This window comes from Rhipicephalus microplus, chromosome 8, assembly GCF_043290135.1.
Source record: "Rhipicephalus microplus isolate Deutch F79 chromosome 8, USDA_Rmic, whole genome shotgun sequence".
In the NCBI taxonomy this organism is placed as follows: Eukaryota; Metazoa; Arthropoda; class Arachnida; order Ixodida; family Ixodidae; genus Rhipicephalus; species Rhipicephalus microplus.
Genome location: NC_134707.1, coordinates 95,062,778 through 95,089,980, shown reverse-complemented (window position 1 = coordinate 95,089,980; position 27,203 = coordinate 95,062,778). Strand labels below are relative to the sequence as shown.

Genomic DNA, 27,203 nt, shown 5'->3' with positions numbered 1-27,203 from the left:
ATCACGCGTTGTGTTGGCTTTCTTCTCTGAAGGACCCCACTGGACGACTTGGTCATAGGGCATTACGCCTACAGGAGCATTCCTACTCGGTTGCTTATAAGTCTGGACGTCTCCATCTGGACGCCAATTGCTTATTCCGCTACCCTTTTGATCAGCCCAACGAACCCGACATCGAGCCAAGCCTCAGCGTCATGTCAATGTCCTAGTTTTTTCAGATTGGTGACGAACAACGTTGTGATGCTTCTCTGCGACAACTTATTGACCGTCTCGAATCGGCTCCGAACGACTCGTCACTTCGCATGTACGTGCTCCTGAATGGCACGCTGTACCGCTGTAGCCTCCAGCCAGATGGCCCTGAGCTCCTTCTTGTCGTGCCAAAAAATTTGCGTTCAACCGTCTAGCACGAGCTTCACAATGAACCAACTGCTGGTCATCTGGGTGTATCTCGGACGTATGACCGCGTGCGTCACCGCTTCTTTGGCGCGGTCTCGCCCGGTCCGTTCCCCGTTACGTGTCCTCCTGCGATAAATGCCAACGTAGGAAACGACCAAATGCGCCCCCAGCTAGACTTCTTCAACCGATCCCCATCCCAACCGAACGTTTCTTTCGTGTTGGTGTAGCTTTTCTCGGTCCTTTTCCCGAGTCGAAATCGGGCAACAAGTGGGACGCCGTTGCTATAGACTACGCGACTAGGTATGCCATCACTGAGCGCTCCCCACCAGCACCGCTACTGACGTTGTGGACTTTTTTCTCCACGACGTCATCCTACACCAGCGCGCTCCTCGCCAATTACTCACGGATCGCGGCCGCGCATTTTTGTCCCGTGTAATCGACGATCTTCTGCGCTCTTCCTCGACGTACCACAAGCTGACCAATTCCTACCATCCCCAAACAAATGGCCTTACCGAACGGCTAAATCGGACCCTCACGGACATGCTCGCGATGTAATTGTCTTTCGACCACCATGACTGGGACCTGGCGCTACCTCACGTGACCTTCGCGTACAATTCTTCGCGCCCCGACACCACTGGTTATTCACCCTTTTATTTGCTTTATGGCCGTGATCCGACGTTACCACTCGACACCCTAATTCTAACCACTCCAACGCCGTCAACTGAATATGCACGCGACGCTATTGCTCGTGCCGACCACGCATGTCAGATCGCCCGCTCTAGACTTTCGGCTTCGCAAGCCACCCAGAAAGCCATCTACGACAGCCGGAATGCTGACGTTCACTTCTCACCCGGTTCTCTTGTTCTCCTCTGGTGCCCAGTTCGTCGAGTTGGCTTATCAGAGAAGTTGTCTCGCTACGTGGGTCTTTACCGTGTCATCCGCTAGGTAACCGACGTCACCTGTGAAATCATTCCTGCATCTGAAACCACAAGCCTGCCTAGAACCACACCCAGTGATGTTGTGCACGTCAGCAGGCTAAAACCTTACCACCTGCCTACTGAAGAACGTAGTTAATGTGCACCGAGACGGCGATTTTACCGCCGGAGGGGTAATGCTACGTAGCTGACATATCAGCTGTCAGAAGACGACAACGAGGAAGAGGTCTGTCGGTTGCGCGTGCTGTCCTCCATCTTAGTCGACGCCATACGCACTAGTTTGAATATAGATTTTAAAAATGACACGCCTCGTGTCATTTTTACGTAACAATAATTTCACGCGGCAAAGGACGACGCAGTTGTCTATAAGGAAAACAAGTTTATTGGAGCGAACCTGTGCTCCCGTAACAACTGAAAGAATACACAGGCGGTGAAGCAGGGGCCGGCAAAGTGACGTGCACGCTAGTGAGCGTCGGTGATCGAATGTCGCGGCATCGGCTGTGCGGGAATTTACATCCCTCGGCGCGAGGGTTTCTCGAATAGTCGAATTGTATCGAGAACGCCGTGATAGCGTTTGTTCGAAACGCTGTTTGTTCGGAACGCTCGAAACGCTGTTCGATAGGGTTTGTTTGAAACGCTGTGAAAACAGTGATAGCACAGGCCGGCGCAGCCAGGCCGAAAAAGCAAAAAACAAACAACCAATGCATGGTTCGCGGCAATATTAAGGATTGTTCTCATCGTAAATGCATGTACTTTTTTCTGTTTCAGCAGATACGCCATTCATGCCTGACGTCATGAAGCCTTCCGATAATGTCAATCTGGTCTCGCGTAAGTGCTACCCTACCCATGCACGACAATTTGGAAAATTGGTGTGAAAGTAGTGTTTCTGAAACACTGTTTTGGCACATGACAACCTAGTGATGTGACAGCACACACTCCTTCATTTCGCACCATTTTTGGTCCTTCCGTCTGCTTACCCGAGATCATGGCGATTGCTTAGCACTTCCGATTCATTATAAATATTTGTGAATTGTGAGCTATACCTAGTCTCTTAGTATGTGACTGTCTTTTACCAGACTTCTTTCCCCATATCTAAAATGTGTGCATGTGAGTGTGTGTTTTTTGCGTGTTTCTCACGACGGCAAAACTGCTGCAGTGATCATCATTGCGCTATACAATTTTCATGCTTTTTGTCTACTTTCAGCTCAAGATTACCAGGAATCGTAAGTTTGGGAGTTGTAATGAGTGGGCCTTCAAAAGGACCAGCTCATAGCTTAATTCACCCCTTCGACGCTAAAGCGATTATGCGATTGTGCCGTAGGCTCGCAACTGCACGTAATCCATAGTATGTAATCGAATAGGACTAGATTCCAAACCACTTTAGAGGTATTTTGGTTGGCTTTGTTTTGCTTAAATTTGCGACACTCATGCGTTTCAGCATAGAAATGATTAACAATGGTATAACCTTTTAATACCTACCCATAAAGGTGACAATCATGCAGAGTTGCTGTACCTATTAACTCAGCTATCAGCTTGAAACTGTAATAATCGTAGCTGTGATTTAACTCTGCGGAAGACATGCGTGGTGTATACTTTCTTGAACTTTTGGGAACAAGGTGACCTTGTGGGTGTTTCCGCCGTAGTAGTACGCTTTATTTAACAGAATATTGGAAACTAAAACAAAGCACGGGCTAACCCTAGAGTATAGTATTCCACTATATCTGACTTTCCTCGAAACTTACCGATTGCAGAAAGGCAATGAAAAGGCGAAAATTTTTCACCTGTAGATAAGCGGTTCCTGGGAGATCAATAAAGCAAAAAACTACTCATTAAACAGGTAGTTATGAGTCACAAATTAAACAGCCACAGTGCTCCACCAATGATACGAGAAATTCGGATTCCCTAATTAGTTTCCATGCGTATGTATTAGTGTGCAGAAATATCTCCAGCTGTGTCAATATATCCCCGGATTAAGATGTATGCGTCAGCTCATGACGTAGCAGATCGCCTGACCTAAATCGATTCATCCGGTGTTTGCGATTTACTGTGGCACAGAAATTGTCGCTACAGTTAACATGACACACCACCTGCAGGAATAAGTAGTAGCCAAAATTGACCCCAATTGCTAATTAGCTGCTGCAGCAAAATAGTGTAACTTCGTGAAAAGCAGTAACAGCCTGGCTTACCTGTATATGAGCTGCTGCAAGGTTCTTGCTTTCAGCTATGAGATTCTTACAAATTCAGTTTTCAAGAGTGCATACTGATTGGTTTTCTGAGTGAATGGACTTTCAGCATATCCGGTACTTATTGTGCTTATTTATGCGCGACTTCATGTAAGAGCATCATACCATGCGAGGTTTTTACAGCATTGCATTGTTCGTATCTTACCGCTAAACAGTTCAGAGAGGCCAATCACGTTCAAGAAGCAATAAAATCACTCACACTAATTGCAAAATTCAGAAGTATAACTCTGTTGAATTTGCCACGACGAACAGGTCATTACACTTGATAACCTTGTTAGTAAGCCGTGAATGTAGAGCGATCACGTGAGCTTCATAGTAGTCCTTCTTTTTGAGTGATAATAGTGTTTATAAAGCTTACTGAAGTTAACGAATTTCTTCATTGACATGACCAAAGTATCCGCACACGTGTCACTTCAGTAAACAAAATCAATGGTATGTCGATGAGTGGAATGTTATGGCTCTTACTTATTTTTACTTCCTCACAAGCTGTTTAAAGAGGGTGGTAACATTAGAGCATAACAAGGTTTTACCGTTGCAATAGCTGCAAATAACCTAGCTAAATAGGGCTGATGCTGCGTTATTTGCAGGCGTTAGAGTTATTATACACTGTAACAGTGAATCAGTTCTCAAATTTTATCACAATTGAACGCACCCCTCTCCATGCTACAAAACATACTAATCTTACGGGATTAAGGCATTGAAGGAAACCACTCTCTCAGGCTATTACTATTAATTACGAAATCACTAGCCCACTCCCAATATCCTCCGGCGTGCTACAAGAGTCCGTCTTTGGGCCCCAATATTCTTAATTTATATGAATAAATCACCTTAAGGTGAAACAGGAAACATCAAATTTTTTGCAGACTGGAACATTTGTGAAACCACAATTAAGCCTTTCTACTTATCCTAACCACGTATTGCACTTGTGCAGCCAATGGCTAACGGAATTAAATACTAGCGAACTCAAATCGGCCACCTACTCTTCATGTTGACATGTCGTTTCTTTTCTGCACATAATTTCTGATGTTTGCGTCTGGGCCATTCATACATTAAAAACTTGGTAGAGACCATAAACAGGGACCATTCACTCATATTGACAGCATTGTAGCGTCTGCCAATAAAAAGGACCCCAGGCTTCATGAACTTGAATTTTCGTGATGCTCCCAAGCACGCGAGAAAACTCGTCTGAATAAACCGCTCGTTGAACCGAAGCTCCAATGCGTACCCATCATGTGATGCGCACATCATTCCTACCTCACCTCTGTCCTGAAAGCAGTCCAAGACCGTGGATCAAGGTCTACCCATGCCATCTATAATTACTCAGTTAGCCTATTTTCATTGAATATAGACTCCCAATCATCTAAAGTTTGTCTTCAGTGTCACGTTTCGACGCTGTATTTATTCCACCAATTTGTTTTAGAATGGCCTCGACGGTCCCTTAAATCGTTGCACTTAAATCGTTCACGTTAGCCGCACACATTATCCTGGTCAGCATGAACAAATGTCACACCCACGTGCTCACACCGTCACACTTTATTCTTAAATTTTTACGAGTAGCATCAGAATGAGTTGGTCTTCACTGCACTGCAGACATGTCAATATTCGCAACCTTCTTGGACAACAAATTTCTGTTCTGAATCACGTCGCCTGGCTCTATTGTAAACCCAACCTTTATGTAACACGCATTTGAGGGGTATTTCATGATATAAAGTGGCTTGATGTCAAGGACTATAAAAGATAAAGTGTAATTTTGTTTATTCACCTAACTTCACTATGGCGCACTTCATTGTGTTCAAGTTAACCAATAAACAAAAGTAAAACGGGAACAACTGTGCAGGGACCTCGATGCTAAAGAAACCATGCTGGCAATACTCACATCGCTGTGCCTGCTGACTTTTGTAGTTCTTGTGGTCTCTTTCGTGATTACTTCCAGCAGTCCTGGTGAGTACTCGCTCCTCTCTTTGAATATGTAAGGGTAAAGCAAACTAGTGAAAGTAAAGAAACATTTATTAGCTGTGCAACTCAGGAAAGTGATTTTGAATTATGGATATTGAATTGGTACAATGAAAAGCATGCCCGAACATTCTGAATATACAAAAGGTAGTTTACCACTATTCCTTCAGATATCTATGACAGCTGCCTCACAGTTGTGTTACTCATACGAGAGATGTCTCATGAAAAACTCCTCTTTAATTACGGACGACGCTTTGAACCATGAAAGGCAAATAGAACGATGTAGTTTTAAGGGACAAGAACAGAAGCGAGTTTGTGGGAATGGGTACAGTAGCACGAAACCAAGGTAAGTACTGATAATTAAGAAAAACTGCCTAGATTCCAAGACGAGGAAAGATTGTGATGTAGAGGTTAAAGCCCCATTGACAGTGATATTAAGGAGTTCAGGAGGATAACATAGCCGGAGCAAGCACAGAAAAGGGTTATCAAAACATCCTCGGTAGGGTACATGCCATTGAGTTAACTTGATTTGAAGCGCGTCATTAATGCAGTCAATCTCAGTCTGCACATATAACTGTTTCATCAAGACGTGTTCTAGTAACCGGATATATATGTGTATTTCAGGAAATGTTAAGTTGTTTGCGTGCGACGTGTTCAGGTTTCTTCGTTTCGTGCTTCGTTGTCTCGCTTACCGCCAAACTCGCCCGGCAGTCTGTGCTTCTTAAGAAAAACACGGGAGAAGCTATTCGCCTGTAGTGTGTAAAATGACGCTTAATGGAATGTAGTAGCACATTCTTAGAGTCACAATATCACGTGTAGATTAGCGACCAATGCAACGCTAATTTGTTTGAGATTAGGACAATGCAATTCACGATCATGTTATTCATCACTTCGGTCATTAGCGAGAAAGAATAAGATTTTGATTATGTATATATATATATATATATATATATATATATATATATATATATATATATATATATATATATATATATATATATATATATATATATATATATATATATATATATATATATATATATATTGCCGCGGTTCAGCGTAAGCAGTGCTCCGAGACGTTGAGTCCGAGAACCGACGGCGTGTGTTTTTATGCAGGAGCCAAGAGCAGGCGAGCAAAACGAAAGCACGTCGTCTTCTTCAGTCCCCCTTTTCACGAGGCAGTTGGCGCGCACATTGTCTTCGTTCTTTGTTTCGGGCGGCGGCATTTGCCTCCCCTTAAAAGAGCATCGCCCCGATGCTATAGCTGAGACAGTAATTCACGCATGAAGTCACTTTTTTGAAGCGACGGTGCCTCGCAGAGTCACTCGCTGACGTTTGGCTTAATGCGCACTACGTGCACAAGCTCAGGTCGGTGGTGGCGATGCCTTGAACAGTTTGGGCTATCCGGGACGACTTCATAGGTAACGTCACTTAGTCGTCGCAGCACTCGATAAGGTCCGAAGTACCATCTGAGCAACTTTTTGGATAGTCCTCGTCTTCGTACAGGCGTCCACACCCATACCCTGTCCCCGGTTTTGTACGTTACAGGTGTATAACGTTGGTTATAGCGGCCTGCGTCGTACTCTTGCTGTTGTTATATTCGCAGACGTGCGAGCTGCCTGGCTTCCTCTGCGTGTTGAGTAAACACGTCAGCACTCGTTTCGTTGTCATCGCATTCGTGTGGCAGCGTCGCGTTTAACGTCGTTCTTACTTCTCGTCCATGAACAAGGCTGAATGGGGTCATCCGAGTGGTTTCTTGTTTCGCAGTATTGTATGCGAGCGTTATGTAAGGGAGAATCTCGTCCCAGTTTTTGTGTTCAATGTCCACATACATGGAAAGCATGTCTTCCAGAATTTTGTTAAGTCGCTCGGTCAACCAGTTGGTTTGTGGATGGTAAGCTGTCGACTTGCGATGAATAGTACCACTGAGCACCAACACATGATCTAAAAGCGCGGCTGTGAATGCGATTCGGCGATCTGTTATAACGATCGATGGCGCACCGTGTCTCAGCACAATGTTCTCTGAATAACCGGGCTACTTCCTCTGCTCTGCCTCTGTGAATGGCTTTTGTGTCGGCGTAGCGAGTAAGGTAGTCGGTCGCCACTATAACCCAGCGGTTACCAACACTAGAGGTGGGAAGTGGGCCCAAAAGGTCCATTCCGATCTGGTCAAACGGCGTTGTCGGGATCTGGACAGTGTGTAGTAAACCGGCTGGTTTCATTGGAGGTGACTTGCGCCGCTGGCAATTGAGGCGGGTGCGAACATGATGCTTCACGGCAGCGGTGAGTCTAGGCCAGTAATATCTCTCTCGAACTCTGCTCAGTGTGCGCGTGTAGCCTAAATGTCCAGATGTTACCTCGTTGTGGCACGCTTGCAACACCTCAGAACTAAGAGTGGTAGGGACGACAAGCAGGTAGGTTGACCCGTCTGACGAGAAGTTCATTTTGTAAAGCACATTGTTTCGCAGACAAAACGACGATAGTCCTCTTGTAAAGGCTTTGGGTGCATTCTGGCTTCGTCCTTCTAAATAATTATTTAGGCCAAGTAGCTCAGGATCGTCATGCTGGTGATCTGCGATAATTGACGTGTCGAGGCTTCTGAAGGACGCTGTTTCTCCATTAAAAGCAGCAGCCGTCTCTATTGGTGATCGAGATAGGCAGTCGGCGTCCGTGTGTCGTTTTCCCGACCTATACACCATCGTTATATTAAACTTCTGTAGTTTAAAGCTCCAGCGTGCCAATGGCCCGGAAAGATCTTTCAGACTTGTTAACCAACACAACGAATGGTGGTCACTGATAACCTTGAATGGGAGGCCATACAGGTGTAGGCGAAATTTCATAACTGCCCACACCACGGCGAGGAATTACTTTTCAGTGGTCGAGTAATTTGCTTCTGTGCGTGACAGAGTTCTGCTTGCGTAAGCGACCACTCTTTCCTCGTCGTCCTGGTGCTTCACAGGCGCAGCTCCGAGGCCAACATTGCTGGCGTCAGTATGGAGCACTGTAGGGGCTGTGTCATCAAAGTGCGCAAGAACGGGGGTCGCCTGTACACGTTGCCGCAAGTCATTGAAAGCATTTTCCTGTTCGTCGCCCCAAACAAATGCAACGTCATCCCTTGTGAGACGAATTAAAGGTGAGGTAATGCGCGCAAAATCTGAAATAAACCGCCGATAATATGCACAGAGACCCAGAAAACGCCTCACTGCCTTTTTATCTGATGGTGTTGGAAACTGTGCGACGGCGGCAACTTTTTTGGGGTCTGGACGAACTGCTGCGTAACTGACGACGTGGCCAAGAAACTGCAGTTCGTCAAAGCAGAAGTGACATTTCTCCGGCTTGAGTGTCAGGCCTGCGGCCTGTATGGCCTGCAAGACTATTTGCAATTGTTCAAGGTGTTCGTCAAACGTTGTAGAAAACACAATGACGTCGTCAATGTATAACTAGGCAGGTTCTTCATTTAGGCCCAGAGAGAACGGTATCCATGAGATGCTGGAAAGTAGCAGGCGCGGAGCACAAGCGAAATGCCAAAAGGCAAAACCTTAAATTCGTACAGTCCGTCTGGCGTCACGAAAGCGGTTTTTTCACGATCCCTGGGGTCTACTTCAATTTGCCAATATCCGCTCTTTAAGTCCGTGGAAGAGAAGTAACGTGCGTTTCGAAGCCTGTCAATCGAATCATCTATGCGGGAAAGCGGGTACACGTCCTTTTTTGTAACCTGTTTTAGCTTTCGATAGTCCACACAAAAACGCTGGCTGCCGTCCTTCTTTTTCACTAGAACAACACGTGATGCCCAGGGGCTTTTCGACGGTTGAATGACGTCGTCTTCAAGCGTTTTTGTTACCTGCTGTTCTATCGCTTCTCGTTCTTTTGAAGCCACACGGTATGGATTTTGATGGATTGGTCTAGCCGTGTCATCTGTGATGTTTCGGTGCTTGGTCAAGGACGTCCGGCCAACTTTCGAGGTCGACGAAAAACAGTCGGGGAACTCGTCTAGCAGCACAAGCAGGTGTTCCCGCTGTTGCCGAGTTAAAGTAGGGCTGAGGTCAAGGTTAGGTGCTAGGCCACGTGGGTCTTGTGCAGGTGTTGCTTCGAGTGCTGAAAAGCAGTCATAAACATCTGCGATCTCGTCGGAATGTGCCAACGTTGTGCCTTTTGGAAGGTGCCGTCACTCGGAGGTGAAATAGGTCAACAGCAAGTTCGTTCAACTGTTGGTGACGTCCAAACAAACGGACGTTTGGCGCACCGTCGATCGGCGCGCCAAGCGTCAGTTCTGCGAAATTGTGGGCGTAATATGTCCTCTCGTGGTGGTGAGTAAGACGCGGCAAGGGGTGGCTGATGGCATGGAGACATCGGAGACATGGGCCGACGTCTGAAAGCCTCCTGCAATGGTTGCAACGAAGGTGCGGTTGTAGGTGGCTGGTAGTATGATGTAATAGGCGGGACGGGTGGTAGATGGCGGACAGCATCGGTGTAACTAAGTTGACGCTGATCGCGACCCAGATCAGCTGCTGAAAAAGCGTGCCTAAGTTCGTCACGAACGACTGCGGCAACGGTGGTCACTGGTGTATCCACTGGAGGAGCCCAAAGCTTCTGAATTTCTTCTCGGACATTATCTCTGATCGGGTCACGTAGGGAGCCCTGACTGTCCAGAGTCAATAAAGCGGCGTTGATTGGGGTGGTAGTAGACAAGTGATCATATTGCCTCGATCTTTGGTGCAGAGCACGCTCAATGGCAGTGTCTTCTCTTATAAAATCGGCCACGGTGTCGCGGTTGGACGTAAGCAGTGCACCTAGACGTTGAGTCTGAGAACCGACGGCGTGTGTTTTTATGCAGGAGCCAAGAGTAGGCGGGCAAATTAAAAGCACGTTGTCTTCTTCTGTCCGCCTTTTCACGAGGCAGTTGGCGCGCACATCGTCTTCGTTCTTTGTTTCGGGCGGCGGCAACATATATATATATATATATATATATATATATATATATATATATTGTTTTTGAACATTTATAGAGAAGGAATTGATAGTTTTAAGGAATGAAAACCGAGTGTATGGGTCATGCTTATAAAACCATTGTAAGAAAAGTGCACCTACCTTGATTAAGATGTGTTCTTGACACATCTAATCAAACTATCTGCTTTGTTCAAATTTCTGTCTTGCGAACCGCCAGTGAAGATGTTAATGTTTACAAATGATCTGATAAAAGAAAAAATGGCTCAAACAAAATATTATTACACGTGACTGATCCCTGCTTCTTCTCCTGCAGTGAGGGCTGACTCGGACGTCGACTACACGGAGGAACTTGCTCAGCTGATAGTAGCCCCTGTTGTGGTCAAAGAAGCCGAAGGTACTGTCCCAACGAAGCGCGAAATAAAAGGTAGTCCAAACGTCACGGCAGATTCGGTGCCTACTACTGCGTCGATAGTTAAGTATTCTTGTAGAGGTGGAGCACGTTAAAGTCCAGATTTTTTTATGCTTAGGTTGCATGTTCCTTACTCATGGTGATGATGGCAATGACGAGGACCACTTTACAACGTACCCACTATATGATACGAAAATGAACAATGAGATTGTTCTAGACCATACATTGTCTTTCTGCCGCTGATGAAAACGAGCGTCAGTGTGCTCTCGCTCACGAAAGGCAACACCGACACAGACAGCAAGCCGCCCCAGAGGCGAAAGCTAAGGAAATTGCGGAAAAGCACAACGCCGACAATATCCTGCGATTCCAAAGTTGAGGGCACGGGAAGTGGAGGCTCAACGGCAAAAAGACAATGCTTGCACCATAAACACACATTGTAACTCATTTAAATTTGCGGTAAGAACAACCGGCAGCGAATTGCCCCTTCCTCCTGATTCACTCCAGGCAGATCCAAAGGTCCTGGCGTTGAATCCCTGCCGCGACGGCTGCATTCCTGATGGAGGCTAGGATGTTCGAGGCCCGTGTATTTAGATACACATGAACGTTGATGAACCCTTGGTGGCCTAAATTTCTGAAGTTCTACACTACAGCGTCTTTCCTAATTATGTCGTGGTGTCCAGGCATTAAACCCCCGATAATATCACTTCATGCAGACGCGTAGGTTTCGTCAATTGCGCTACAGATACTCTAGTAGTTTCACAGTACATATGGCGGATGGAATGCTGCGGAAACGACTTGACCAGAGAGCACATAAACAATGTTCAGTCATGAGCACTATAGGGCACTTTTCACGCCATTCTTGAACATCTGCGTGGCGAGCAACGAAGAAGAACAAGCCATTGGGAAGAATACCAACGTTTGTTTTGTGCAATATTGAAGACTACCGCCATAAAAATTAAATGTGGGCCTCCTATTTGCGCTCTATCAGTTGTGCTGTCGCGGAGATAATTATAGTGCAGTAATGACCAGTGTCTACCTCGCTTTAGTATATTTCTACCCTTTTAATCTATGACCATTTGTTTAACCTAAATAACCAAATCTACATGGATAGCTGTGTTCAGAAAAAATGTTGAACGATTTCGAGTACTTAGTACTCAACAACGGGAGATCACTGAGCTGTCCCACTAAAAGCCAAATGCTGTACATAGGGTTCATTTAGTCTCAATGAGCGCTTGTTATTAGCGGTGTTGCGCTGCTTGTTTTTTTTCGGTTACGTGTCTAACATTTTTTGTAACCACCCAAACCATTAAGGTTGCCGACTGTCTAAAACGCAAGCTCTTTTATTGAAATTGCTTCAAAGTTATGGATGGTTGGGGACGTGTAGCGCAGCCTCTTTCAAGTGCGCATTTCTTATTCATTTCAAGTAAAAGTGAGGTTAGCCTTAAAAACAAATCACGTTGCTTGTCTCTAACCATTTTGGCAGACCATACGTTTCTGACGAGAAGCCCCCCAACTAGGGCAACTACAGCAACGCGAAGCACGACTACCGAAACTACCGCAACTACTGCAACAACCGCAACTACCGCAACTACTGCAACTACCGCAACTACCTCAACTACAGCAGTCCCCTCTGGTAAGTACTCATCTCAGAGAGCAGCTCGTAAACCACAACTCCACTCATGATTCCACACGCGCGCTCAGTTCAAGCGTGGTTCCCGAAGAATGTGTGCTTGAACTCATGCGTCAAGCACGAAATCACTGCGGGCCGGCTGAAAGTATAAATTGTCATTTAACTCAGACCCTTAAATACTGCTTCCAAGTGCGTAATAGGGCTACTTATATAATGTTCTTTACGTGACGTGCTCTTGAGTGTTCCCGGTCAATGCAGGTGGTGTTAAAATAAGTCGTGACGTAGCACGTGACATGGTACACAGGATCAGATAAACAGGAACACAAGCTGGTATGCAGTGCACATCATTACTATGTGAGCGAGGTACCTTGCAAAACTGGTACGAGAGACCCGTGGCAAAGCAGGCACCAGAGAATTAAAAATAGTCACAGCACAATTGCTCTTTTTGGCTGTTCTCTTGACTCGTTTTCTTTTCTTTTTTTGGTCAATACAAGTACATATCCCGCGGTGAGGACAAACGGAGGTGGTTTGTTCCCGACATGGTCCATCCCAAGCAGGGCGTGCCAGCGGTAGTGCTAAATAAAGATTCGCAATTGAAAACAACAATGAGTTTACAATTAAAATAAAAATGACCAGGCAAATATAAGTATTGACCAAATAGGCTATCAGATCGACAACAAAACTCTACACTTCAAGATGACAAAAAGGACACGTAATACTATTTGACACACTTTCCGCATCTGCGATCAATTAGTGTAAAATTATACAAACAAATAAAAAATCGCAGATCTCACGTACCGTGAGAATCAATGATATGCAAAGCACGAATAAAGAAGGTTAATATGTCACTTTAAACTCGGCACAACCTTATGAGGCAGAAGTAAATTCTGTCGTACATGAATTCAATGCCATGATTATCATGTTTGGACGTGTCATTTACGTTCGCCATCCATTCACGTCACGTACTACCGAATTTGGTATATGTAGAACTAGTGAAGCGGCCGCGAGCACGTTATGAGCGTAGCTTGTAGTCATGGTTTACATAACACGCATACCATGATTATCATGTTTGTGGGTGTCTTTCACCTTCGCCGTCTATTCACGCCATGTGATACCAAATATGGTAAATGTGAAGCTACCGATACGGTCGCAAGCGCATCATGAGTGTGGTATGTTGTGATGTTCTTACATTAAATGCGTGTCATGATTATCATGTTTTCACTAGTCATACATTTTCGTCATGCATTGTCGTCACGTAACACCAAATTTGTTATATATAGAGCTAACGAAACGGCCTCAAGCGCATCATGGATTGCCCTATACTCCGACGTAATATTGACGCGCGCGCACGCTGGGCGCAGCGACGCGACTCTAGCAAAACGCGAGCACTCTATATAAAAGTTGACGAGAGGCACGACCAGCACAACCAGCGTTCGTGGGTGCGGCCTGGCGCCAACATGTACGAAATGCGACATGCTGATATTCGCGCCGATGACGTTACCCAGACTGCACAGCGTCTGCATGCCTCTCTTCGTGACGGAGGGACGCCAGGCGCGCTTAAACACGCATGCGTCAAAGCAACGCAGCGCGGCGTGCGCCTCCTGGTATATGGCAGGCAGATCAGCGCCCGGAGTGGCACCACCGGCGTGACGCCACGAAACGAACGCCGGTGCGCACTCGCGCCTGGACACGTCTATGTGTTTTGGTGTCTTGAGTGTTGCATGTAGTCATGTTGTTACAAGACACGCATCTCGTGATTATCATGTTTGCACCAGTCGCATACCTTTGTCATCCATTTACAAACCGTAATACCAAATTTGGTACAAATGGTATTACCGCATTGGCCACCAGCGCATCATGAGCGCGGCATGTAGTCATGTTGTTACATGACAGGCATCTCAGGATTATCATGTTTGCACCAGTCACATACCTTCGTCATTAATTCACGTACTGTGATACCAAATTAGGTATATGTGACGCTATCAAAACGGCCATGAGTGCATCATGAGCGTGGCATGTAGTCATGTTGTTACAAGACACGCATGCCATGATTTTCATGATAGCGACTGTTCCTTGTGTTCGCATTGCAGTCATCTCATGTCACACCAGTTTTGCAACATGCCATGTGAACAAAACCACCGCAAGAGCTGCAGGACCATGAATTGTAAATTATGACATTCATGACTTCCATGTCATCATTTTGATCCTATGACTAGTCAAATATGCTCCTCATGCCGTCATTTTATGCCATTCGAAGTTTTTTACTATTGCCATTATCGAAACTTCAAGGAGACCCGAGTTCGTAGGCCACTAGATAGATAGATATTAGATATATACGCTCAAAATCGCCGAAGTTTGCTAAGAAATGCTTCCCATTTGAAAATCATGCGAATGCGCATCACAACTGCATTCGCAGAAGTGCATTCTTCTGCAAGGATCAGCTGACTCCCAATGGACTAACGATGGTTCGTCGACAGTTGCGATCACTTTCATGTGACCACTTTCAATTGTATTTCGTCTGCAGCACGACCCGTGTTTGTGATGCGCTTAGCGTGTCATGCCACCAACAGGATATCGGGAAACCCCCACGATAAGGGTCACCAGACAAAAAACTGGCAGCTCTGCCAGCTCTTCTCAATGTCTGCGCTAGATCGATAGTTAACGCGTTGGCAGGATAAGATCACTGCGATTTAGCAAGTTTTTTTTATCACTGATGAAACCACGTTCTTCGTGACACCAGGAATTGTACTCGCTTCTGTGAGACGCGATTCTTTCGCTAAAAAATAGGGCATGTTGCACTTTAATTACGGGCCACGACATACACATAAAAACATCGCGAAGTTTCTGTTGTGACGTAGGATTCGTCAGTGATATTGTAGCGCATGGATCTCCAAATTTTGAGTGCGGGAAAGTGCACGAGCTCGTGATGTAGCCTTCTATAACTATGTAATCTCAGTGTGGCGAGACATTAACATGGGGTGCTATCATTTCTCAAAAAATCGCCCTTGTTAATCGTGCGAGGGACGTTTTTGTCATTATAGGTCATCTACGCTCCACCACTAGCCAAGAGCGAATGCTCCAACGCCATCTTACAGACTGCTCTTTCACCTTTCATCTCCCGCCCTGCTCCACGCCGCTTCTTTTTCCACGTCATTGATACGTTGGAGTACACCACAAGCGATGTTCTTGTTGAAAGCTTTTGAGGGCGAAAGGTCTTCCAAGATCTGAAGTTTCTGTAGTTGCAAACACGGTGCCGAGGACAGGTCAAAGTCTTTCAGCGGGAGAAAGTGTTCTATGAACAATTTTTCACTGTACAAAGAAGGCTGGGAATGCACCAAGAGTCACAGCGGCGATGAACAACTGGCTCTAAACTATTCAGGCCAACATTCGCACTTCACCATCCTATTGTTAAATCTTGGGTTGGTGGGTGCTTGAACCATTGGGGGGTATGGTGGAAAAAATAGTGATTATGGTGGAAATATTAGTGGATATAATGGAAACTGTAGTGGGCATAATGGCCTATGACGGCGAGAGTGGAAAACATGATGGTAGATGGGGGTGGTGGAAACGAGCCAATGGTGGTGACGGTGAAAAATGCCGGCTGACGACGGCTAGAGTGTAACAAATGTTGGCAGATAGTGGTGGTGGTGGCGAGGCAATGTTGGTGACGGTAGAAAACTCCAGCTGATGGTGGCGAGGCAAAGCGTGTTTGATGAAAGGCTTGGTGAGCAAGGTGGGTGACGTTGGCATGATGGAAGCTTGGTTGATGATGATGGCATGATGAAAAAGCACATGTCAGCATGTGAAATCGCTTTTTTGTAGGGTTTCATTCTTTAATGTGCAGAAGTATATGTTTATGGTCAAAAGAAATCAACGCTGCTCATTACGCTTTCTAGCACGTTTTTTTATTCCTGTGGTGTCAACAACGCTTCGATTGTTGTGGAGCATAGAATATGTGACTGGAAATATGTTTACATTTCGCACACGTATTTACATCAGTTTGACATCCGCGATGTGTTTGTTTCTTGTGATGTTTAGAAGACTAGAGGTGTCATTGTGAAGAGTGACAATCAATGTTTTACATTAGCGCGCAGTTGTCGACGAATAAATGAGCTCCAGTTCGCAATTGACTCTTTCAATGTTAGAGCAGAACGCAGCGGTCACTTGATGTCACCACGCTAGCAACTAAGGTCTGGCGATTCTTCAACACTCTATTATTTGAGCCGTACCTTTAGGTTAACAAAGTGCCTGCGAATATGCATAAACCTTCGCTTTCTACATGCGTCGAGACGAGCCGTAGTGAATTTGACTTTCGCCTTTCTGTTCTACCGTCATGATTTCCACCAAAAGTTAGTCATACCGACCGAGCCCGTACAAGTGTTATTGGCTCTTCTGCGTTTCAGAATACACAATTTTGACGAGTAAAATTGACAATACAGCACAGCTGCGGCATCATTTAACCTAAATGGAGCCTTTTTTTATTGTGTACAGTGTCCACGCAAGAAGCGACAAATATTTATGCGACGCGTTTGCAGCACTTCTACCAAATGTACGCCTCTCTTCACCGACACCCGCCGGTCGCACTCGCCGGCACTTCACTGGCTCTTATGCGAGAACATAGACACGTCAAGTCGTATGCTTAGTGAACCAATATGATACCATAACGTTTCTGGCGCACGGAATTCGCTTTGGCCAAGCCGTTTTGTAGTTGTTACTAACGACTCAGCAACAGCGGTGCGCTGGCATGACATCGCTGTGCGTTGCGCGAAAAACATCAAAATCAATTGTGTGGGTGCATCTATCGAATGAGCATAGATGCGTCATAAAGCCTGAACTAATACCGCCCTTCGTAATTAGCGGCTAACAGATATTAAACTTGGTATTAATCGCCGATAAACTCTACCTGCTCCTCAGTCCACTGAGTAGTTTTTTTTTCTTGCAGTTGTGAATCGTAAACGAACACATAGCGCTGTTGCCACTATCGCAGTGGCAATTGTTATAGGCAGCAGTTGTTCGTGTTCATCAAATGTGCTCATTTTAGTAGCAGGTGCAGATCCCGTCCCTCCCGAGTAAGCGACAAACATACCTGAAGTTAAACAGTGATTTTGTGACTCAACTACTTCTTTAACATCCAGGTTGCCTTCTGCGGCGTGGCGCAGCGGTTAGCGTGCACAGTTAAAAATTCGAAGGTGGTAGGTTCTATTCCGCACTATCGCATGTTTTTTCACGAGTGCTTTCTACATTTTACGCAAATATTTTTTACCATTTCTTTAGTGGCAACTCGCCACGGTTGTTCTGATGCTCCTTCGCGCTGAAGCATTGCCGGCTGGAGTGGGCCATCTACCACCTGCTCCACCATATGCCGCCATACACCATGTGCCACCAAGATTTCCAGCATTAGTATCCACTAAAATGGTGGATGGTGGAAACCATCATTTTTATGGTGGACGTTTTTTCAATAGGGCAGCTCTCGTGTGTTAATGTTTTTGTAACGCCCGTAAGTTACTTTGGTTGTATACATAGACATGTGCCCTAGGGGGGTGGGGAGGCAAAGGAGGCGTGGTAAGGGAAGCCCAAAGCCAGCCCCCCATACTTTGACATGCTAGGAAGGGGTGGCTGCGACAAACCTTCACCCCCTCTTTCTCCCCTGAGGGGAACTCTGCGCACGTTATTTGGTTGTATGTATATTTCTGAGTAGGATAGAAAAAAACATTGTGTTTTTTTAATGTGAAGCACTTAAGCGAAATTTGGTGTACTTGGGCGTATCTATATCTCTCTAACCATTCATCTCTATCTACGACTTCGTGGTCTCTTGGCTGTACGGTTAATGGAAGACATACATAAAATGGCAGGGCATGTCATTACCATATGAAAGTCGTAAATGACTGTTCATAATATGAAAATGCTGTCATGCATGTCTTAAAGGGTATGCTTTACTTTTGGCGGTCACAGTTCTTTGAAAGCCTTTCTGTAAGCTTCATCTATACCAAGATTTGTATGGCATGACAAGAGTGTATGATTAATTTAATGAACAAGTCTTGAGGTGCAAGTATGTACATCATGTAATGTATGATTTATAAGTCCTGGTCTGCGCATGCTGACATCTGTGGGATTGGTATAGAGCACAACCGGTATTCTGTTATGTGGTAAAATGACAGGTACCATAACATGGCAGGTACCATGAAATAAGAGGTGCCATAAAATCATGGTATGCATGTTATATGCTCGACTACATATGAGCCATGATCACCGTGAGCTCGCAATTGTTGTGACCGCTTGATATACACAAAAAAGCGGTCCTTTGGGACGTCACTGTGAGATGAATACCAATGCCAGGTTGAAATAAAAAAGTTTATATCATCTCATGCTTGAATAATTGGCATGTCTCGCATTGATAAAGAGACGGAGTAATAGATACACAACGATTCACCCTCTGTTTCATTATTCCGTACTCCTAGTGAAGCTGATCATCTGCACAGTAAGCGAGACAGCCACCTCAGAAGACATGTACCCGGAAGCGGAGTACTGTGACTATCTCTTCTACACCGACGTGATAAAATTAAATGGCCACATTGAAGCAAAAAAGGACCCCGTCAGCTGGGATGTCTTCCAGAAGAGGGGCCCGAAGTACAGGCTTGTCCAGCTGGGAATTTCGTTTCACCTTCAGTAAGTGAAAAACAAGTGCACATACCTGAAAATATTCAAACTACTCAAAGATCATTATGCTAATACTAGAGACACCTTTGAGTTTAATTGCATAAAAATAGTGAGAAGCAAGACCATAGTAGTACCTTACGTTGTTTTTATCAAAGGCAGTTATTGTTTTTCTTTAAAGGAACACAAACAGCAATTGATTTAGTAAGCAATTTCGGTGATGATTTTCGCAGATAACATTTTTTCTTTATTTTGTTTTATCACAGACACGCGGTTCATAAGTCACTTTTGTTTTATCTCTAATTTTCCGAGTAATATTACTCCGCAATCACGCTGAATTTTTCTAAAACGTGACTAGTGCCTTAAGTGGTCAGATGTGCGCTTGAAGTCCAATGAAACAAAAAAAAGATACGTGTTAACATCACGCTTCACAATTGCGGATGCTTAGCACGTAACGTGTCGGGCTGCTAGGCTCGCAAGTCCTTACCATTGTCTCTTTCATCGTAGAAGACACTACAGTACATGGCAACGAGATGTCGAAACCACTGGATGCAATTTTATATTTTATTCGGGCGTCTTTCAAGCATCGAAAATTCAATGAATATATACTGGCTCTTTAGGGCGTGATGGTTCCCCTCTGTGAACCCACGCCACCTTCACTGGCCATTGTATCAGCAAGGTGTTATTATTGTTAGCTGATAGGCCGATGGGTTCCATAAAAGCTTTGTTACAGATAGTATCTCTAGAAGACCATCGAATTTGGGGGAATAAAGGGCTCATTTACGAGCGATTCTTCTAGAAATTTATTCAGCCAGTACTGAAAACTCTGCCCTCCCCCCTCCCCCAAATTGTCTGTAGCACTGTCATACAATACAACAAAACTCCTCACTGCATAAGCAGTAGCACGGATAATGTTTTGACCTGCACGTGTTGCCTTCCAGAACAGCACTGAATACTTCACCAATTGAGAAAAAAGAACAAGGCGTGGTGGGCACTTCTCGAACTTACGTCATAGCTTAATAATTCAGCTTTCTCAAGTAGCACATTTAGTAATTACCGAGAGTAACAAGAAAGCAATGAGAGAGTGTCTGTTTCTGAAGGCATGTTCATTTTCTGTGTGATTGTGTAAATCTTGAACAAGTTATGCCTAAAAGAATTGTAAATGCCGTGAATTACGTCATTCGTGGCGTAGTTCACAATGACAGCGTAGCTCATGGCCCTGTGCCTTGAGCTAGCACCGTGCTCTGAAGCGTACCTTGTTACGTATCGTTACAACCAACATCAAAATATTTTTGCTAGAAAGTATGGCTACCAAGTTATCGTTCACACATCAAATTGTAGGTACTGAACAATGCAGCCGTGCGGACAGCGGCTGAAGTTCAGAAGGTTTCGTTGAATCTACTAGCGTTCGATTCATTACTAACCAGCCCAGTTGTCGGCGTTGTTGTGTTAATATCCAACAGTGTCCAACATGTTTACGTTTGATATTTCACGAGCGATGTCCAGAAGTCCATGCGCCAAGTAAAAATTAGGGTACTGACCCGTGGCCGTATCGGTTGTTTGCGAATGCCATTTACGCCTTCTTTTTTTTCGCGAATTTTCACGCTTCGTACTCGGCTGTTGACCCGCAGTTCGCAGGATCAAATCCCCGCTGTGGCGGCTGCATTTCCAATGGAGGTGGACATGTTGTAGGCCTGTGTGCTCAGATATCGGTGCCCGTTAAAGAACCCCATGTAGTCAAAATTTCCGCAGCCCTCCACTACGGCGTCTCTCATTATTGTATCGTTGTTTGGGACAATAAACCCCACATATCAGTAAATCAGTTAATCAATTTTCACGACTCGTACATGCAACGCTTCGAAGATTGTCCACATGAACACGGTTTGACTGAATATGAATTAACGAAGGTTTGGTGCCTTCAAACAAAGTACTTGCTTTCTGGAACCAGAAAACATGTCTGAATTATCCGATATATTTTTCAAATATAACGGGTGCCGAAGTAGGGAGGTTAGATCAAGCAGGTACTTGATATAAGAGTTTAAAACGGCCGTGTTCTACTGAAAGATGTATCTTTCGATGTGGCATGATTCGGCTATTGATTGCAAAACACAGCAAGGCTAGCCATTGAGAAGGCAGTGCTAACAAGGCCCAATTAGGTTTTCGCGTTCACTTCTCGAAGCTGCAGATCAAGCGTTCTCTACAAGTGTGCCTGAATACATTCATGTATTCAGGAATGACACTGCTCGTAGGTTCTTTCCGCTATCATCCAGCTGCCTCTACCAATATCATGCAAATCACCAGCATTAGCTGAAACTATATTTTTTCACGAATGGCTACAGCACTAGCTACTTTCTGAATATTTGCCATGGCAATATATTTAAAAAGTGCACTGCTCACAATCCTATTTCCCGCTTGTGTGTTTTCTCTGCTAATAACATGTCGAATGACGACATTAGATGACGTCGGTTTCTCGGATCAGTTCTCCCATTAGAACGTTTTTCAGAGTCCATATCATAAGGCAACATAAATTCAGAATTACTAGATGATGAAATTGTCTTTTCATGTAAACAATTCACTACGTGGAGGTGGCCTTTTTAGTCACCGTATTAGAGATCAAATATTCTATGCAGGAATGTTACGCCGAACGGTTTGGACGACGCTTCCAATGACCTGAACGCACTGCGTAGAGAAGGCATCAGGCACTACGGACTCCTGAACGTGCTTTCGTACCAAAGAGACTTCCAGAAAATGGTTAGGAGCACGAAGGGTGTGCTTAAGGTGCGTGTGTGAGCCAACGCAGTGCAAAAATCTTTCGTACTGGTGCCTACAGTTGATTTACTACCCAAAGTGTACCACTTTTCAATGCATCACGCAAAAAAGTCACAGCTTCTCCACAAGGGTGAAGAAATGCATACGACAGCAATAATTTGGAATGTTAAATGCGGCCAGAGGTATATTGAGCGAGCCTGACAGGTGGTTTGAAGCTCGAAACGTACGCAGGCAAAACAAGACAATGGTGCTAGAATGCGGATCTCATGCTTTCTTCTCGTAGTGTTCATAGTTGAACCCTTGGTGTCAATGTCTTTTTTCTTCATAATCATAGCCCCCGTCACAAAAAATGAAGTAATTCTGGCGATCTAACAAGTAACAATAAGCGGGTCGAAGTATGGCTTCAGGTGATCTACCTGAACGATGTCACGTCCATGCAGACGACGGTCACTTGGCGGGGTAAGAGGTTTTATGGCTTAAACTACTGGTGAAGTACGCTCGACCATGTTATTGGGACTATAACAATTTTAGAGTAGTTTGGGTGATAAACGATGAGCGCGATGTGGTACACGCAGCCACACAGGTGGTTTAGGAACAGATGTAGTGACAGGAGAATGGTCAACGTCGGGAACCTCCTTTTGACACTGGTGAGCCTTCGTAAGGTGCTTGGCTAGCTCTCGACACTATTCTGCGTAGCAAGTGGCTTTCGTGACGGGTGTGCAGTCTGAAGGTTCTGGCAGGTATGGCGGCAAATCATTGATGGTGTGCAATGGTTGGTTACAGTACAGAAGGGAAAATGTAGGAAACTGTTACCCGTTCACCACCAATGGAAGAGTGAAGTCACGAGCATATCGCCCAGATTTCGATTATGCCACTCAGTCAAATCGTTTGTCTGTTCGTGGTCGCGGCTTTAGCTGTGAAACTTGACATTGTTGGAAACGTTTTACATTATATCGGAGTATAATGCACGCCCATGGTCACTGAGGCGTTCGCGAGGAGCACCGTGATAAAGTAGAGAACGGTTGAAGAAATGTGTATGGTCTTGTGAAGTTGCTGTGGGAAGAGCGGTAGTTTCTACGTACCGCGTAAGATGGTCCACCGCAACGACAGCCCATCAGTTGACCTGCAATTACCAATGCGATGGTCGCTAGACGTCCATTCTAACGCGTTAGAACGGGTGGTATGAGCATAAAAGTGGCTGGAATGGATTACTTTGCTGCAGGATGTCATGTTATTTTTTCACCACTGACACTGGTGGACACCGCGAATGAGCTGTCGAACGAAGGTAAACATTCCACGTAAGTACTACATTTTCCGTAGTCGCTCGTAGGTTATGAAAACATCGGCATTAGCACATTGCACGTCTAAATTAGACTGTGGTGAGTAGCGTTCAGGGAGTAACTAGGGACTACATCTTAAACGTTGGTTAGTATTTGTGCCAGTACAGAAGGCCAACCTGAATGCTGAAGTACGATGCGTTGATTCGCATTGTTTGAGTGGTCGGAAGTGTGGTTGCCTAGGATAGAACATCGCCAAGCAGAACTCTTTATGTATAATTGCCCTGTGGCGCATATAAAGCGTCGCCATCAGGAGCTGACAACGCTTGGTCTGGAGAAATAGGTAAGTTCCGTATAATAATGGGTACCGCAACAGTGCATCAGCATCAGCATTTTTGTGGCCTTAACGGTACATAACGCGGTTGCCATCTCCTTGCAGCCGAAGAGCCCAACCAGCAAGATTATTCGATGAATTTTATAGTGACAAGAACAAGCATAAGTCATTGTGGTTCATTACTACATCAATAGTATAGCCACAAACGTGTGGCTGCAACACCGCTGGCAAATAGTTCGTACTTTAGTTGCCGCTGTAGTGTCGTTGTGGGGCAGTATTGGTGATGAAATGAGGAGAAGATGAAAATTAGGGAACATTTGATCGCGTTCGGATGACCTTGTAGAAATATCGGTGGCGCTGCTGAAAAGTTACGTAAAACGCACAACGGCTGAGGCGAAGTTGTGCACACACCAACTGAAGCAGTAGAATTACACCAGTATGCATAAACGCTCCTTGACTTGAACTTCACCTAAACAGCTTTTAATGCAGCGTGTTGTAAACGCGTCTGTGCGTTTGTGCTGCCTTGGCACCGCCTAAAGACAGCGCGTTCAAAACGTGTTTGTGCTGCATTGAAGTTGGTAGCAAGTGAAAGTCAAGTCTAGCAGTGTTTATGAATACGGGGGTAACCCAACAAAGTCTGTCATTGCTTCACAGTCATCGGTTTGGCGAAGTTGGCGACAGCACGCAAATTAGCTGAGTGTAGAAGTGTACCATCATCCGATACGACCTAACTGAGAACCTCAAGTTACTTAGGGAAGTGTGTCCGATAACCCAATGCTGCATAGATCTGCCCAGCGTGTCCCTCGCAAACCCAGGCAACCGCGTCTGCCAGATGATCACGTCAAACTTGTGATTCACTCGAGCGACGGCCTCAACCTCTCCAAAGTGGGGGAAGCACAACTGCGTGATGCTATTCTACGCGAAGAGGATCTGCAAGCAACGCTACTCAAAAAGGAAATATACCGCACATGCGTTGAAGCTTATCACATCGAAGTAAGCACACCTCATCTTTCCAATGCAGAAATCTACAGTGAGGTCTTCAAACTACACGTGGAAACTGAAACTTATGACGTTCGAGCCTACGTTACTTCCCCTGAGAACACAGCAAAGGGAGTGATCCTCAATACTCTCCCCTACGACTCTCCTGAAGACGTCTCAGCAAGTCTTGTTAATGACCGCAACCCCACGATAATACAAGCACGCTAAAGGGGAAAGACAACCACGGTACTCATTGTATTCGATGGCGACCAAGTCTCTTTCCATGTCTACTATCGAGGAGCCAGATACAAATGTTACCTACATTAGAAGCGCACCTAAGCCTACGACTGAATGAAACGCCTTCTCGTAATCTGTGATGGCTATGTATAGTGGTTGGTTATATTCTGAGCATTTCTCTATTACCTGATTGATACTATAATTGTGATCGATTGTTGAGTAGCCTGTTCGAAATCCCGCTTGTTCTTTTGGTTGATTGAATTCTAATGTTTTCTTTACTCTGTTAGCTATTACCTTTGTAAATAGCTTGTATACCACAGAGAGCAAGCTGATCGGCCTGTAATTATTCAAGTCCTTGCCATCTCTTTCCTAATGTATTAGGATTATGTTAGCGTTCTTCCAAGACTCTGGTACTCTTCCCGTCAAGAGACTCCTCGTAAACAGGGTGGCTAGTTTTTCTAACACAATCTGTCATCCTTCTATCAGCAGACCTGATGTTAACTGATTCTCACCAGCAGATTTGCCTCTTTGCATGCTCTCAAAAGCTTTTCTGACTTTTTCTACCATTACTTGTGGGGTGTCATCTCAGTCACCGCTATTTCTTATAGTAATAAAGTCGTGGTTGTCCCGGCTACTGTACAGATCTCTGTAAAACTCCTCTGCTATTTTAACTATCCTATCCATATTGGTTGTTGTTTTGCCTTCTTTGTCATAGATTACGAGAAAGTGTTTGAATCAGTAGAAATATCAGCCGTCATCCAGACAATGCGGAATCAGGGCGTTGATGAAGTATATATAAACATCCTGGAAGAAATCTACAGGGGATCATCAACTGCTACCATAATGTTTCATAAAAAAAGCAACAGAATACCAATCAAGAAGGGTGTAAGGCAGGGGGACACAATCTCCCCAATGCTATTTACCGCGTGCTTACAGGAGGTTTTCAGAAGCCTAGAATGGGAACAGTTAGGAATAAGAGTTATTGGAGAGTACCTTAGTAACCCGCGCTTGGCCGATGAGATTGCATTGCTGAGTAACTCCGGGGACGAATTGCAAGTCATGATTACGGAGTTAGACAAGGAGAACAGAAAGGTGAGTCTTAAAATTAATCTGCAGAAAACATAAGTAATGTTCAACAACCTCGGAAAAGAGCAGCGCTTCGAGGTAGGTAATAGTGCACTTCAAGTTGTGAAATACTATGTCTACTTAGAGCAGGTAATAACCGCGGAGCCGAAACAAGAGACTGAAGTAACTAGAAGAATAAGAATGGGGTGGAGCACATTTGGCAAGCATTCTCAAATTATGACAGGTAGATTGCCACTATCCCTCGAGAGGAAGGTATATAACAGCTGTATGTTACCGGTACTTAGCTACGGAGTAGAAACCTGGAGACTTACAAAGAGAGTTCAGCTTACATTGAGGAAGACGCAGCGAGCAATGGGAAGAAAAATGGTAGGTGTAACTTTAAAACACAGGAAGAGAGCCGAGTGGATTAGGGAACAAATGGAGGTTAAGGATATCATAGTTGAAATCAAGAAGAATAAATGGACATGAGCCGGGCATGAAGCACGTAGACAGGATAACCGCTAGTCATTGAGGGTAACTAGCTGGATTCTCAGAGAAGGCAAGCAGTTAAGGGGAGAACGAAGGTTAGGTGGCCAGATGAGATTAGGAAGTTTGCGGGTATTTATTGGCAGCAGCAAGCACAGGACCAGGTTAACTGGCAGAACATGGGAGAGGCCTTTGTCCTGCAGTGGAAGTAGTCAGGCTGATGATGATGATGATGATGATGATGATGATGATGATGACGATGATGATAAAGAAGTCTGCGACAAATGCGGGGCAATCGGCCGCCGTTCGGATGTCTCCCCCAAACCAAATGCCGTAATCTGTATGCTGTGTGACACAGCCAACCTTGCTACTGCTCATCCATGCACCTTTAAGCATCTTCTGTGTGGCCAAGCCCACCAGACAGGTGACAAAACCTGTCCTCAATGCTACCAGGCACCTCGCCTTCTCATTTATTGTCGCCAAGAACAGGCTAAGCTCCAACAACAACAGTTTCTTTTAACCGCGATTTCCACGCAAGATGCTCATCCGGAACGCCAGGAGGTCAAGCTTGCTGACACCCGCTCCCGCTGTCCCAGTCTAACCTCGAAGCATCGTGGCTCACGCAGCCGATCAAAGCAGCGGCGCAAAAACCCGGGAGCTCCTATTGGAATCTGCGGCACCCGAAGCTTCGGATGGTCCCCCCCCCCCTCCCTTCAGTAGTTACAACACGGTCTCACTTTCGTCACCCCTACGATAAGCTGGGCTAGCATTGCCTCCCAACCTGCTCTTATACATAATACAGCAGCGCCTACAACTACATACACCATCCCGCAGAAGCGCCTGTGCCAGAAGGCGTTTGGTGTGTAGCGACACGACGGACCCGAGCTAACGGG

At 45.2% G+C, this 27,203-nt stretch overlaps 1 protein-coding gene across 2 annotated transcripts in view; it reads left to right on the top strand.

Moving 5' to 3' along the window:
* The window catches only part of LOC119165676 (uncharacterized), a 234,397-nt gene that overhangs the window by 176,625 nt on the left and 30,569 nt on the right, over positions 1-27,203 (top strand). Inside the window, exons 3-8 of one of the 2 annotated variants that reach the window (XM_075872363.1) lie at positions 2,097-2,156; positions 5,409-5,512; positions 10,785-10,895; positions 12,364-12,513; positions 18,969-19,176; positions 21,795-22,104. In XM_075872363.1, coding sequence (XP_075728478.1) covers positions 5,431-5,512; positions 10,785-10,895; positions 12,364-12,513; positions 18,969-19,176; positions 21,795-21,954 — 711 coding nt within the window. In that variant the 5' untranslated portion in view covers positions 2,097-2,156; positions 5,409-5,430 and the 3' untranslated portion in view covers positions 21,955-22,104. Of the gene's footprint in view, positions 1-2,096; positions 2,157-5,408; positions 5,513-10,784; positions 10,896-12,363; positions 12,514-18,968; positions 19,177-21,794; positions 22,105-27,203 lie in introns of those variants that run through there. The other variant, XM_075872364.1, reaches the window with a different exon arrangement.